The following is a 16,073-nucleotide window of genomic DNA, read 5'->3' on the forward strand; positions in this document are numbered from 1 at the left end:
TTAGGAAAGGCCCGGCAGCTGGCTAAACTGAGACGGCACCTTTTATTTTATTATGTATTATTTTATTTTGAAAGATGACAACGTTAAAACCTGTGATGCTCCTCAGCATAAGGGCGACAACCTGAGACGTCTTTTGAAGACCACCCCTAGGTATGGATGCAGAGATTACAATTCCGCCTCTATCCTCATTAAAAGGCCACGCTCCCAAATAGTCGGCTTGACTTGCTGTCCTAACAGTCATTTCCCACACTTTAACAGGATGTAAAACTCTTGAACTATTACTGAAGCCTCCTAGTGTAGTTCCTCTTTCTGTCTAGGGCTTACCAGGTAAATCACCACAGATGCCATACTTCTCTTTATACTAATGCAAACATTATTTTTAAATGTTAGTCTCCAACTGACACCCAGCTTCTGGGTTCCTCCTGAACCCAGTCAACCCTAGCGTCTGCCTCTGTGGCTCCATCCATGAAGACAACGTGGAAAACAAAGGCTTTCACAGCTTAAGTTCACAATTGTATCCTGTTCTTAGTTTACATGCCTGTCACAGGCCCACAGGTCCACAGGTCCCTGGGGTGCCAGGGTGGAATGCCGAGCAGTGATGCTCGCGAGTCCATCTGTACGTCACTCCCATCTCACCCAGACGGTGCAGTGCTCCCACGGCCAGAGGCGGCTTTAACTGTGCAGGCTGATGTTCACGGCCTTCCGAGGTTAGTCCCTATGTTTAAATATGTTAATTTCCTCCCATTTCATTATAAAAGCCCTGCCTGACCAGGCGGTGGCGCTGTGGGTAATTTTAAAGTCCCTGTCTCGTCAGCGGCCTGCCTTGCAGCCCTGTGCATGGCTCCTCTAGATGACCAGGAGGGGAGGCCGGGAAGGCCGGGGCCCGGCACAGCACAGCTTAGGCTGGGGAGGAAGTTCACATGGAAGGGATGTGGCAACAGCTACTAGAAGGAAAGGGAAACAGAGAGCAGTGTGGCAAAGTGGGAAGAGGACCAGGCCCATCACTCACAAGCTCTAGACCTTGGCCAGGGAAGCGGTCCTGGTGGCTCAACACCAAGACCTGGACAGCCACTCAGCACCTGTGTTCCCTGGACAGCAGCATCACGTTTCCACTGCTGCTCTTGCCTCTGTCATCTTTCTTTCCTTAAGCATCTAGGCCAGGCCCAGCTGTACACACAGCCTTCCAGCCTTCGAATCTGGGTGATTAGTCATGCCAACTGGTCTGTACCATTTGTTTGGCGGTAACCTATTCCCCCGATCACTGACTGTGAAGGTGGCTCCCCTGCAGACGTCCAGAGCTAGCTGAGCTGGGAGCCGCGGGGCTGTCCTTAAACTCACACTACGCCCTAAAATGAGTTCGGCTGACGCGAACGACTTCATCGCACAGATGTGCTTCCATCAGCAGAACAGAGTAGATGTCCGTCCCTGCCAGGACCACTGCTGATCAGGAGCTCTTCTGTCCCAGTCCTGCCTCCAATAACACTGTTACATGTTATACATTATAAGGTTCCTCTCCTGAGGGGCATACAACCTTAAAAGGCTGGCTTTGGCCCAGGGCCCCAAACATAGGAGGGTTTAATGTTTTCCCTTAAAGTCTACTTAATATACTACCACATGTACCACATGGAAACTCACTAGTGTCATTCATTCAGTTTAAAAACAATCTGTTAATGAAAACACTCTGTACATGAGCTTCTTTGCTAAGAGGACCATTTGGTTACATGGCAAACAGATGCAGACAAGAAGGCAGTGCACCCCCATAACTTTTCAGCCACTCTCCACTCAAATGCAGGTGTCACCCTGGCTGGTTGGCTCAGTGGTAGAGCGTCGGCCTGGCATGCAGGAGTCCCGGGTTCGATCCCTAGCCAGGGCACACAGGAGAAGCGCCCATCTGCTTCTCCACCCCTCTCCCTCTACTTTCTCTCTGTCTCTCTCTTCCCCTTCTGCAGCCAAGGCTCCATTGGAGCAAAGTTGGCCCGGGCGCTGAGGACGGCTCCATGGCCTCTGCCTCAGGTGCTAGAATGGCTCTGGTTGCAACAGAGCAATGCCCCAGATGAGCAGAGCATCGCCCCCTGGTGTGCATGCCAGGTGGATCCCGGTCGGGTGCATGTGGGAGTCTGTCTGACTGCCTCCCTGTTTCCAGCTTCGAAAAAAAAAAAAAATGCAGGTGTCCACAGGCTGGTGAAAGATGATGGTGGTCATACGTCTCCTGGTGCAATGGCTGGTGGTCTAGGCCTGTCAGAATTCAGAAATGGAACCCCGATGGCAGAAGTTCTGGGGAGGGGCCCGAAAATGACCAGACAAGTAGAACAAGCAGGACTGGTGTCCCTTTACCTGGAGTGGGATGACGATCATGAATATCTTTTTGTCTTTGTCAGAAAGGATGTGTTTAATGAAGGCCCAGCCAGTGCCGATGAGCGCGATGGTGATGAACAGCAGCGCCCCTTTCAAGCTGAAGAAGGAAACATTTCACAGACAGGAGTGGGTCTCTTCAGGCTCTCACCCTGCAAGTTAGGTTCTACAGCTCATGCTACGACCGCACATGCTTCTTGCAAAAGATGGGTGGTCACATTGAGGAAGTTCAGCTTAAAAGAGCAACACATTTTTCCAGGCACAAAAATAGTTCGCTATGCACTGTTGCTTGCGACCAGTCCCCACAGGAGACAACCCGCCCCCGGGGGCACACTGGCAGTCCTGAGCTCTCAAGTCTGGACAGCTACCTGCACGCCACACACCTCTGGCATGAAAGGAAGCTACACAGGCTGCCACAGGAGGGTGGGGCCAGTCAGCTCGGGCACATCTCTTCCTGCCCCAGCTTCCCAGCATCTCTGGCATGCCACGTCACAGGGGCAGTATGTCCCGAGTGACCCTGCATACTTACAGGTGCGTGATGTAGTACACAACAGCCCAGCCTTCGATGGGGAAGCCCTGGGAGGAGATGTAGTGGTAGTCGATCTGCAACCAAACACCCGCGTGTCAGTGCCGCAAACAGGAAGTGCCAGTGAGGACTGCGTGCTGGGGGTGTCTAATGACTCATGTCCACGCAGTGGACAGTAAAGCAGTGAGTGTGCCGACAGTGTCAGCCAGCTTGAGACACCTGACACAGGTTTCTGTGTCCCACCACACAGCCGTCCCCACCACGCAGCCGTCCCCACCACGCAGCCGTCCCACCACGCAGCCGTCACCATCACGCAGCCGTCCCACCACGCAGCCGTCCCCACCACGCAGCCGTCCCCACCACGCAGCCGTCCCACCACGCAGCCGTCCCCATCACGCAGCCGTCATACCACGCAGCCGTCACCACCACGCAGCCGTCCCATCACACAGCCGTCACCACCACACAGCCGTCACCACCACACAGCCGTCCCCATCACGCAGCCGTCCCACCACGCAGCCGTCCCCACCACGCAGCCGTCCCCACCACGCAGCCGTCCCACCACAGCCGTCCCCATCACGCAGCCGTCACACCACGCAGCCGTCACCACCACGCAGCCGTCCCCATCACGCAGCCGTCCCCACCACGCAGCCGTCCCCATCACGCAGCCGTCCCACCACGCAGCCGTCACCATCACGCAGCCGTCCCACCACGCAGCCGTCCCCACCACGCAGCCGTCCCCACCACGCAGCCGTCCCACCACGCAGCCGTCCCCATCACGCAGCCGTCACACCACGCAGCCGTCACCACCACGCAGCCATCCCCATCACGCAGCCGTCCCCACCACGCAGCCGTCCCACCACACAGCCGTCACCACCACACAGCCGTCACCATCACGCAGCCGTCCCACCACGCAGCCGTCCCCACCACGCAGCCGTCCCCACCACGCAGCCGTCCCCACCACGCAGCCGTCCCCATCACGCAGCCGTCACACCACGCAGCCGTCCCCATCACGCAGCCGTCCCCACCACGCAGCCGTCCCATCACACAGCCGTCACCACCACGCAGCGTCCCATCACGCAGCCGTCCCCACCACGCAGCCGTCCCCACCACGCAGCCGTCCCACCACGCAGCCGTCCCCACCACGCAGCCATCCCACCACGCAGCTGGCCCTCCCTTCGAGGCAGGTGGTGTACCTGGCAAATGCCGGCCTACTCTTGTTTTTAAATCTCCAAGATCCAAATGCCATAGGTCTTTTCAGTATTCTAACCAAGAACTTTATCTTTTCATACCCCAGGTTACATAAGTAAATCAGTCCACTCAGTTCAAAACAAAACAAAAAACACCTAACACCCAGCTTAGAAAACTACCGTATTTCCCCATGTGTAAGACGCACCTTCATTTTGGGGCCAAAAATTTGAAGAAAAAAATGTATTACATAAAGTTATTGAACTCAAGTGTTATTCATCATAAATTTCATACAACTCCTCATCACTGTGAAAACTCCCGTCCATTAGCTTATCCTTATCTGTGTCTGATGATGAATCACCGTCTTCAACAATGAGCACCAAAATAAGTGTGAAAAAGTGGGAAATGCAAGTAAAAACAATCTACAACCAGTGTATAAGACGCAGCCCGTTTTTAGACCCTAAAGTTTTTGAAAAAAGGTGTGTCTTATATGTGGGGAAATGCGGTGGGTGTTCTTGCCTGACCAGGTGGGATGCTCTATCTACTGCGCCACCACCAGTCAGGCCTACGACAACATTTTTAAGTGCAGAAGGAGAGCACATGTCTGGAGAGTGTCACCTGTGCATGCCTCCAGGCCTACAACTCGGGGAATTTGTGATCTTATTTCCTGGGCGCACTCATGTCAGTGTGCATCAGGACTAGACATTCAAAGTTTCTGATCAATGCCTCAGTCTGTACAGCATCAATGCTCTCCTACGTAAGTGTGCCCACACTGAAATTCAAATCAAATGGGAACATCTGAAAAATGAAGGGAGGCGTGGAAACACTGCAGCAGGTGGCACTGCAGTCTCAGGAAATGACCAAAACCAACCAAACAAAAACAAAGAAAAGCAAGCAAGTGTTCTGAGCTAATTCTGGGTCCGTAGCGAGTATGAGAAAGGGTCTTCCGTGTGGGATGAGGGAGGCTGTCCTGCTTTCTGCCCGCAGTCCCCCCCGGAGTTCCCGGGGCCAGAGCAGGCTTCAGGGGCAAGACGCCCTTTCACCCTGTTTCCCACGGTCTATCCCTTCCTCTAACTGATTTTCCCCGATCATGAGGCTTTGTTCATCGTTTCATAAATGACCCCAGAATATTTATATTAATACATACTGCATGGAACACCAAAGAAAGAGACTTGGTGAAGGGAAGGGCCGCCATCAACCAGTGAATTTTAAAAACATCGTTCCTATAAAAAGAGAAAGAAAAAAATGAAAGAAATACACCATTCTCCCAAAGGATAAACTTCCAGGCAATGGACATATTTATAAGGAAGCAGCAAATACAGTGTGTCTGTAAAGTCATGGTGCACTTTTGACCGGTCACAGGAAAGCAACAAAAGACGATAGAAATGTGAAATCTGCACCAAATAAAAGGAAACCCTCCCAGTTTCTGTAGGATGATGTGGCAGCATGTGCACATGCGCAGATGATGACGTAACACCGTGTATACAGCGGAGCAGCCCACGACCATGCCAGTCGAGATGTGGACGGTATAGAGCAGGGGTCCCCAAACTTTTTACACAGGGGGCCAGTTCACTGTCCCTCAGATCATTGGAGGGCTGCCACATACAGTGCTCCTCTCACTGACCACCAATGAAAGAGGTGCCCCTTCTGGAAGTGTGGCGGGGGGCCGGATAAATGGCCTCAGGGGGCCGCATGCGGCCCGTGGGCCGTAGTTTGGGGATGCCTGGAGAGCTAAGTTCAGTGTGTTTTGTGGCTGGCTAAATTAAATCCGTGACCAAAGTGCAACGTGAACATCGACGCGTTTATAACGAAGTGCCACCACATAGGAATAACATTACTCGGTGGGATAAGCAGTTGAAGGAAACTGGCAGTTTGGTGGAGAAACCCCGTTCTGATAGGCCATCAGTCAGTGACCAGTCTGTAGAGGCTATACGGCAGGGATCCCCAAACTACGGCCCGCGGGCCACATGCGGCCCCCTGAAGCCATTTATTCGGCCCCCGCCACACTTCCTGAAGGGGCACCTCTTTCATTGGTGGTCAGTGAGAGGAGCATAGTTCCCATTGAAATACTGGTCAGTTGGTTGATTTAAATTTACTTGTTCTTTATTTTAAATATTGTATTTGTTCCCGTTTTGTCCTAGAGTCACCTCAACCACAGAAGTAGGTGTTGTGAACAGAACTGAGTTATGCACAAAAGCATGATAGATTGTGAGTCCTGTTAGATGGAAATCTAAACAGACTGCTGTCCCCCCCCCCCAACAGAAACCACCCAGGAAAGGCACAAAGGAGTGGGTGGATGGGTCTATGGACACATGAAATCCCCAGGAAAGCAGAGGTAAGTGGGCACAGCTGGAGGGAAATGGGCAGCCCAAGAGAGGCGGTTCAAGGGCGGCAGCAGGGATGGCCGTGCCCACTTCTCTCCCATCATGGCTGGAACCGGCCAAGCACACCAGGCCAGCGGGGTAAAGCCCACTCCCACCGTCACGCTCACTCAGCACCTGTCCACCTTCGGGCTGCTGGCATTAAATTCCTCTGCCTTTCCCCACCTCAGCGCAGGACTTAACTTGATAGAACACGTAAGCCCATTCAGGGGGAAAATGATAAATTCTATTCAAATACACAGACTTAAGTAAGAGCTACAGAGGAAACTCACACTCTCAGACAAAGACATTCTGCAAATGCTTACCAGTATTACCCCAATAAATTCAATTAAAAAATAAATAAAAATCCTTTGGGGGGAAAAACTCTGCAAAGCCACAGCAATAAACACTGGGATAATACAGCATCAGACAAATCAACAAAATCTATAGATAGCATCATTCAAATAAACTGGAAATCATGCAATGTCGTAAACACTACTAACTTACAAAAGCGCAAATATCCAAAAACATATATTAGACACATCTGAGCAGTTGGGAAAGAAGAGAGGGGATAGGAAACAAAGGGAGAATGAAGGGGAGGGCCTTGCGTAAATGGTTAGGAGGGCGTGTCCTGAATTGATACATGCTCGGTTTCCGGAATGATTTCCTCCCCGGTCATTGGTCATTTCCTGTCCCAGTGCCCAATGACTTGAAGTCAAAAAGGAAGTCAAGGCCAGAGTAGTCTGTCACTCCAAAATAGCAATGAGATCTACCCACAGGGTAACACCACCCACTGTCAAGAGCGGTGCTCCCTCATACCTCAGCAACCTCAACGTGCAGTCCTAGTTCAGAACCACCCCCCCACCCCTGGCTAGGGCTGTGACATGATGGAAAGAACACAGGCTCCAAAGCCACACTGAACTGGCTCGAATACTCATTCTACCCCGATGACCTTCAGCCCGCTAAACCTCAGTAACCTCTTCTGAAAATGGGGCCACACCCACCTACCACAAGGAGCTGTTGGAAGATTAGTTGAAATAACCAGTATAGAGTGCCTGACTCAAAAACGCCCAGCTGCCTGTTTCCCCTCCACTTCCCCGGGCTGCCCCCGCATGCTCTCTGGGGCTTGGGGCCCACGGCACAAAGCACAGACTTGAGAGGAGCCCCCTACGCACAGCAAGGAGACCTGGGTGCCAGGCCCAGCTCTGTCAGCTGACTCGCTGTGGCTCTCACTTCCCCTCTCGAGGCCTCAATGAAAAAGGCAAAGGTCTCTGAACTCCTTCGGCGGAAGGGGCTGTGGCCTCTGAAACGCACCCGAGGTCTCAGAGTCACATCCTTTCCAGGACTCAAATTTCCAGCCTAACACGTGTCTGTGAGACACCTGGGGAAACATGAAGATGGGGCGCAGAGCTTAAGTTATACATTTTCTGTACACATACTATACTTCAAGAAGTTTAAAACATGTTGTATAAAGTAGGTCAGCCTCATTTAATCACAGATTTAAAATTGCTGCCGCAGGTTTTATTATTTAAGTAAATAATGACTGCTGTATCACTAAATACAGGGAAATTAAAATACCACTAGACACCTGGCTAGTATGTGCCTCACATCTGTGTAGCATCCTGATGTGCAGAACCCTCTCCTCCAAATACCCCTACAGAGCTAAGGCTCTTTGGAGGAAGCGAGGGGAATCATGCTGCCCCAGGTCTGCGGCCAGAACGGACCTGGAGTGAAACGCAGAGGCGGCTTCAGCGTCCACACTTGAAACCAGCTCTCTGACTCCTAGTCTTACTTTTCTAATAAAGGCAAAAGCAAAACTTTGTTTTAAATAAACAAACAAAATCAACAACCCCCTTATGGTCTAAATTTGTAGGATTCTTTTTGTTCTTACTAATGGCTGCCTGACCCTCTTGTCCCAACATGATTGCATAGGGTACTCCACAGGTTAACAAAAAGCTCTTTCCATACAATGGGTATAAAAGATAAGCCAACAAACACGAACCAGCCACTGCTCCCCAGCTATGCTGTCCATGGGAACACAGGCCACAAGAGAGGACAGGTGTTTTCTGTTCAATGCCTCAGAGAAAGACGTATTTGGTATCTGGGGTTCTTAACGATTACAAACATTTAAATTACTCTATATTACAGTGCCATATTCACATACCATCCTTTACTTAGTTTATGCCCCTTATCCTGTAACAAATACTTCACACTACTCTTTAACTGAAAATTAGTATTCTGTTCTCAATTTTGGGGGAGGAGACAGTTAACACTAGTTCCACATGCACACACCACCCTCAAGAGCCAAGTACAGGAAGTGAAAGCCACAGGGGTTGCAGAAGAAAGGCCAACAGCCCCGCAGAAGGGCTCTGCAGGTTTCCTCCAGTGACAAGCCCCAGGCCAGCACAGGCAGCTCAGCAGCCTCCGGCCAGCTCTGAGCCTTGCCCTTCTGCACTAAGCAGTGCCTCCTGTCTCACCCAGGCAGTGCTCGTTGTCACTCAGCTCCTCTCCAGAACAGACAGCTCTTGACTGAGGCCAGTGTGTTCACCTGAGGTCCTGCACTGTGGTGTCTTTGCAACGGAAACATTTGGCTTATACATTTTATTCTGCTTATACTTATATATTACTGAAATATTTGGATTTGCGTTTTTAAACAAAGCAGTGGGAAGAGAGCACACAGCAAGGCACGCAAAGCTCCCGCACAGTCTCCGTGTGTTGTGGGCAAGATGCCCTCAGAAGAGAAAAAGATGGCTGGCACCTCTTCCTCCCAGGCGCAAAGGTGAGGTTACACAAATCCCAACACACCAGATGCTGAAGGGCTCAAGGAAGTAATACTTTACCGTCGTTTCCGAAGAATGTGAATCCAGATGGTCCCAGAAACGAAAAAGAAAAGGGCCATAGAAATGTATAATTTAGGGAGAGGAATTTCTCCTGCTGAGAGATAGCTGTGCGGATTCTTCTCTATGATCACAATCTGAAACCAACACAAAATTCATTTTTACTTTTCAGGGACAGATCATTCCGTATTCAGCAATTTGTAATCCTAGCTGCTTTACTTAAGAAAGTGAGTGCCAGAAGATAACAAGCACATTCTCAGTGTGCAAGCTGAAACGTAAACATATCCTACGCTGCTTCATATCTTCTTGTGTATGCATCCTCTGCTGAAGTACCTGCCCAGTGGCCACATCCTTCTCTTACTCTGCTTAAGTGATCTTAAATTACAGAGGTCCCCAAACTTTTTACACAGGGGGCCAGTTCACTGTCCCTCAGACCGTTGAAGGGCCGCCACATACAGTGCTCCTCTCACTGACCACCAATGAAAGAGGTGCCCCTTCCGGGAGTGCGGCGGGGGGCCGGATAAATGGCTTCAGGGGGCCACATGCGGCCCGCGGGCCGTAGATTGGGGACGCCTGTCTTAAAACCTACTCTACTAGAGAAACAAACGTCTCACATTTTACAGAACTGGGAGAACTCGTGAAACAATTTCCATGTAGTACTCACATCAAGGCTGAATGAAAGCTTGTCATTAGACTGAAGTTTATTTCCAAGGCATTTATGAAAATAAAGACTGTAGAGGCCTTCTTGGTCATTGGTGCTAATATTAAAGAAAAACTGAAAGTGAAGAAACAAGAAATTAAAGGGTACCCAAATCTCCAGCTAAATTGTTAAGTGTTAAAAAGAAATCATGAATACTATGACGAGAAGAGAAGATAGACTACTTAAATAAGCCAAATTCTCCCACAGCACAATTTAAACAAATCTTCTTTTCTTCTATGATACCCTCCCAATATTTAGTTTTGGAAATTTCAAGCTAACAGAAAAGTTGACAGACTTATACAAGCGAATCCCTACAAAACCAGCATCTAGATTCCACAATGACTGTTTTGCTATCCTTGCTTTATCTTTATCTATCCATCAGCGATGGGTTTGTCAGAAATCTGCAGAGACAACCTGAGAAAGTTACCTAGGTTGTTTTTTTTTTTTTTTTTACAAAGACAGAGAGAGAGTCAGAGTGAGGGATAGACAGGGACAGACAGACAGGAATAGAGAGATGAGAAGCATCAATCATTAGTTTTTTGTTACGCATTGCAACACCTTAGTTGTTCATTGATTGCTTTCTCATATGTGCCTTGACCACGGGCCTTCAGCAGACCGAGTCACCCTTGCTCAAGCCAGCGACCTTGGGTCCAAGCTGGTGAGCTTTTGCTCAAACCAGATGAGCCCGCGCTCAAGCTGGCAACCTCGAGGTCTCGAACCTGGGTCCTCTGTATCCCAGTCTGACACTCTATCCACTGCGCCACCGCCTGGTCAGGCCAGTTACCTAGTTTTTGAGCCAACATACTACTTTGCTCTTTAGGTAAAAATACCCCTGAAAAGGAAGGAGACTCCTTTGATACTTGACAAAGTAAAGAACCAATATCCCCTCATTAAAATTTATACCTGTGATTTTAAAAAAGTCACAGATGATACATTTTCTGCATTCAGACATTTTCCTGTTTTTCATATATATATTGATTATTTCATGTATTCAAATGAAGTGTATACATCAAGACATATGCACGCACACATTGCTCACAAAAATTAGGGGATCAGGGACCGTGCAGATACTCTAGTACTTTCAGCTTTTTGTATAGTGCATTTTCACCAATGAAATAAAGTTGGTTTTGCATCTCATTTGCATAATCAAACAACTTTCTTTGACTTGTCATTTGCTTTTGATGTCCTTTTTTAATAAAAAAAAAATCAGATATTTTCAGAGATGACGTCAGAGTAATGGCACGGTAGGAAGCGATACCGATAAATCTCCCCCCAAACTCAACAAGATCTTCAACCAGAAACAGAAAAACCTATCCTTGGAGCCTCCAGATGTTTTGCAATACACCCAAAGGTATGGTCGAGCGAAAAATTGGCTAAATATATAATCAAATCCTGAAGGAAATAGGGAGTAAGAAATGCTCCGCCTTCCTCACTAACCTAAACAGGGCTGCTTTCACTGGGAACTGAGAATATAGAAACTAAGGCGGGCAAAGGGGTTGAATAGATCCAGGCCACGGCACAAACGGCCGAACCAGGCTGTGGCATGGAGATCCAAGCCGAAGAAAAACTGTGCCTGTGGCAACCCAGTCAATACAAGCTAACACTCGCGCCAAACCCAGACAAAGAAAGACAAGTGGGGCAGCCATTTCCCCCGATCTCCTGGTCGGCGCGTGCAGATAGTGGGTGAGAGATTCCTCCGAGTGCCTCGGCAGTGCGCGCCCGTGTTATCCCACAGAGGGGCAGAGTCAGGGGCCTTTGTGTGGGCCAAAAGCGGAATCTCCAGGCCGCCCCAGCGCCCTGGGAAAGCCGCACACAGGGAGGGAGCGAGAGCCAATTCCAACACTGGAACTTTTCCGTGCTGGCGGAGGTTTCACTCAGAGGGTGAGGCGGCCGGCCTGATATCCTGATCTGTGCACAGATAGTGAGCGAGAGTTTCCTCCAAGCGCCCCGGAAGTGGGCGCCCACCCACCCGCCCGTGTTACCGGACAGAGTGGCAGAGCCAGAGGTCTTTGAGTGGGCAGAAGCCCCGCCTCATTATGCTAGCCCCTCTGACTGACTGAGCCTTACCCAGAGCCCTGTGCTGAGTGGGAATAGAGTGGGGAGTTGCCAGCTCTTTGAGCCTCTTACTATCCAGGCAGAGGCAGCAGCAACCCCATACTGGATTATCAGGCTACTTATTGAGGAAGGAAAGACTAGGTGAGAGGCTCCAGGAACACGGACTCTCTCACTGTCGGAGCCTATAAATGCTAATGAGCCTCGACTGCCAATGAGACTGAAGCACAATACATGACATCGCCATAGAGACTTATCAACTGCAAACCTCTACCTGAGCGTGCCAAAGGGGCAGAACCCGGGGTACAGAGTCACTGACCAGGAAGAGGGAGAGAAAAGAAAAAGCAAGAAGATAACCTCTCAAAATCAAGAATAATCCGCAGACTTTATACCCTATCCCATTTTACTATATTTGTTCGTTTGTTTCTCTTATCTTCATTCTTTTTTTTTGCAAGGGCTTTCCCTTCTTTTATTTATTTATTTATTTATTTTTATTTATTCATTTTTAGAGAGGAGAGAGGGCGAGAGAGAGAGGAGAGAGAGACAGAGAGAGAGAAGGGGGGAGGAGCTGGAAGCATCAACTCCCATATGTGCCTTGACCAGGCAAGCCCAGGGTTTTGAACTGGCAACCTCAGTTCTTTTCTCCCTCTATATTAGTTTCTTCCTTTCTCCTTTATGTCTCTCATTCAAACCTCAATAACGAACAAATTATCTTATCTGGGACTCAAACTTATGTTTGTGGCATTTTGGGGTTTTTTTACTTCACCTTTTTAACTCACTAGCAGTGCTCCCATCCCTGGCTCTCCATTTTATCTAGTTCTTGTTCCACTAAATACAATAGTAATTTTTTAATTTGTCCTCCCATTTTCCTGTTTCCCTCTTATTCCTCTCATCATAACTCTTAGTCAACCAACACCTAAAAGCATATCATTTTATTCTTGACCCAAATTTTTTCCTTATTTGCTTTTTGTGGGTCCATACCCCCTTTTATTTTCTTTTTTTTTTGCCCCTTTATTACTTCTCCCCAATTCAGGCCCTCCATTACAGGCATTGTTTGTTCTATTTAGTATAATATAATTCACAGTTCACCACAAGATTTTCTCAAGAAAGAGGGGAGAGGAGAGGAAAAAAGGAGGGGGAGGAATAATTTCCTTTTTTTTAAATTTTTATTTTATTTTATTTTTCTTTAATTATTTTTTTTAAAAAAACAACTCTTTGATTTTTTATTTTTATTTTTTTTAACTTTTTATCCTTTATTAAATCTCATTAATACTATCAACAAAACCACCCTCAGATGCCATTAAGGAAGAGAAAATCGAATATCATGGATACAAAAGAAAGAGAGGTAATACAGATAGATGAGGAAAAATCTATGGAGAAAAAATTTAATATATTGGAAACCTTGGAGTTAAACGACAGAGAATTTAAAATAGAAATCCTAAAAATACTCAGAGATATACAAGAAAACACAGAAAGGCAATTTAGGGAGCTCAGAAAACAACTCAATGAACACAAAGAATATATTTCCAAGGAAATTGAAACTATAAAAACAAATCAGAGATGAAAAACTCAATTCATGAGCTGAAAAACGAGGTAACAAGCTTAGCTAATAGAACAGGCCAGATAGAAGGTAGGATTAGTGAAATAGAAGACAAGCAACTTGAGGCACAACAGAGAGAAGAAAGAGACTCAAAAATTAAAAAAAAATGAGATAGCCCTATTATCTGACTCCATCAAAAAGAATAACATAAGAATAATAGGTATATCAGAGGGAGAAGAGAGAGAAAATGGAATGGAGAACATACTCAAACTAATAATAGACGAGAACTTCCCAAGCCTGTGGAAAGAACTAAAGCCTCAAATTCAAGAAGCAAACAGAACTCCGAGTTTTCTTAACCCCAACAAACCTACTCCAAGGCACATCATAATGAAATTGGCACAAACCAACGGCAAAGAAAAAATTCTCAAGGCAGCCAGGGAAAAGAATACAACATATAAAGGAAGGCCCATTAGATTATCATCAGATTTCTCAACAGAAACTCTACAAGCTAGAAGAGAGTGGACCCCAATATTTAAAGTCCTGAAAGAGGAACTTTCAGCCACGAATACTATACCCATCAAAGCTATCCTTCAAATATGAAGGAGAAATAAAAACATTCACAGAATCAGGCCCTGGCCGGTTGGCTCAGCGGTAGAGTGTCGGCCTGGCGTGCAGGGGACCCGGGTTCGATTCCCGGCCAGGGCACATAGGAGAAGCGCCCATTTGCTTCTCCACCCCCCACCCCCTCCTTCCTCTCTGTCTCTCTCTTCCCCTCCCGCAGCCAGGGCTCCATTGGAGCAAAGATGGCCCGGGTGCTGGGGATGGCTCCTTGGCCTCTGCCCCAGGCGCGCTAGAGTGGCTCTGGTCTCGGCAGAGCGACGCCCCGGAGGGGCAGAGCATCGCCCCCTGGTGGGCAGAGCGTCGCCCCTGGTGGGCGTGCTGGGTGGATCCCGGTCGGGCGCATGCGGGAGTCTGTCTGGCTGTCTCTCCCCGTTTCCAGCTTCAGAAAAATACAAAAAAAAAAAAAAAGAAAAAACATTCACAGAATCAGAAAAGATGAGGCAATTTATCATCAGAAAACCCCCACTCCAGGAATTACTAAAGGAGGTTCTCCAATCAGATACAAAGAAAAAAAAAAAAACAAAGCCACAAGTAAAAGCTCCAAGAAGAACACAATAAAACCAAATTTAAACTGTGACAACAACAAAAAGAAAGGGGGGGGGGAGAGGATGGAGATTAACAGTAGCAAAGGACGTTGGAGTGCAAAAGTACTCACAAAATAGTGCACTACAATGAACAGGGTAGGAACCCTTTTCATTACCTAAAGGTAACCACCATTGAAAAAACCACCACAGAAGCACATGATTTAAAAAAGATAGCAACAGAGGAAAGATGTATGGAATACAACCAAATAAAAACAAAAGATAGAAAAACGAAAGAGAAGGATCAAACAAGACACAAAACTAACAGAAAGCAATCTATAAAATGGCAATAGGGAACTCACAAGTGTCAATAATTACAGTAAATGTAAACGGATTAAACTCACCAATAAAAAGGCACAGAGTAGCAGAATGGATTAAAAAGGAAAATCCAACTGTATGCTGCCTACAAGAAACTCATCTAAGTAACAAGGATAAAAACAAATTCAAAGTGAAAGGCTGGAAAACAATACTCCAAGCAAATAACATCCAAAAAAAAAGCAGGCGTAGCAATACTCATATCTGATAATGCTGACTACAAGACAGCAAAAGTCCTCAGAGACAAAAATGGCCATTTCATAATGGCTAAGGGGACACTGAATCAAGAAGACATAACAATTCTTAATATATATGCACCAAACCAAGGAGCACCAAAATATATAAGACAGCTACTTATTGACCTTAAAACAAAAACTGACAAAAATACAATCATACTTGGAGACCTCAATACACCGCTGACGGCTCTAGATCGGTCATCCAAACAGAGAATCAACAAAGATATACTGGCCTTAAACAAAACACTAGAGCACCTGGGTATGATAGACATCTACAGGACATTTCATCCCAAAGTGACTGAGTATACATTTTTCTTCAGTGTACATGGATCATTCTCAAGAACTGACCATATGTTGGGCCACAAAAACAACATCAGAAAATTCAGAAAAAATCGAAGTTGTACCAAGCATATTTTCTGATCATAAAGCCTTGAAACTAGAATTCAACTGCAAAAAAGATGGAAAAAATCCCACAAAAATGTGGAAACTAAACAACATACTTTTAAAAAATGATGGGTCAAAGAAGAAATAAGTGCAGAGATCAAAAGATATATACAGACAAATGAAAATGACAATACGACATATCAGAATCTATGGGATGCAGCAAAAGCAGTGATAAGAGGGAAGCTCATATCACTTCAGGCATATATGAACAAACAAGAGAGAGCCCAAGTGAACCACTTAACTTCACACCTTAAGGAACTAGAAAAAGAAGAACAAAGACAACCCACAAGCAGCCGAAGAAAGGAGATAATAAAAATCAGAGCA

The 16,073-nt window shown here is 47.2% G+C and overlaps 1 protein-coding gene across 1 annotated transcript in view; it reads right to left on the reverse strand.

The window, feature by feature from the left end:
* GPR107 (G protein-coupled receptor 107) overlaps positions 1–16,073 on the reverse strand; it is a 79,762-nt gene that overhangs the window by 29,238 nt on the left and 34,451 nt on the right. The window contains exons 8-12 of the mRNA XM_066366919.1: positions 9,925–10,035; positions 9,264–9,397; positions 5,211–5,286; positions 2,882–2,955; positions 2,335–2,452 (exon numbers count right to left, since the gene is read on the reverse strand). Of these exons, the coding sequence (XP_066223016.1) occupies positions 2,335–2,452; positions 2,882–2,955; positions 5,211–5,286; positions 9,264–9,397; positions 9,925–10,035 (513 nt within the window). The remainder of the gene's footprint in view (positions 1–2,334; positions 2,453–2,881; positions 2,956–5,210; positions 5,287–9,263; positions 9,398–9,924; positions 10,036–16,073) is intronic.

This window comes from Saccopteryx leptura, chromosome 2 (genome assembly GCF_036850995.1).
Source record: "Saccopteryx leptura isolate mSacLep1 chromosome 2, mSacLep1_pri_phased_curated, whole genome shotgun sequence".
In the NCBI taxonomy this organism is placed as follows: domain Eukaryota; kingdom Metazoa; phylum Chordata; class Mammalia; order Chiroptera; family Emballonuridae; genus Saccopteryx; species Saccopteryx leptura.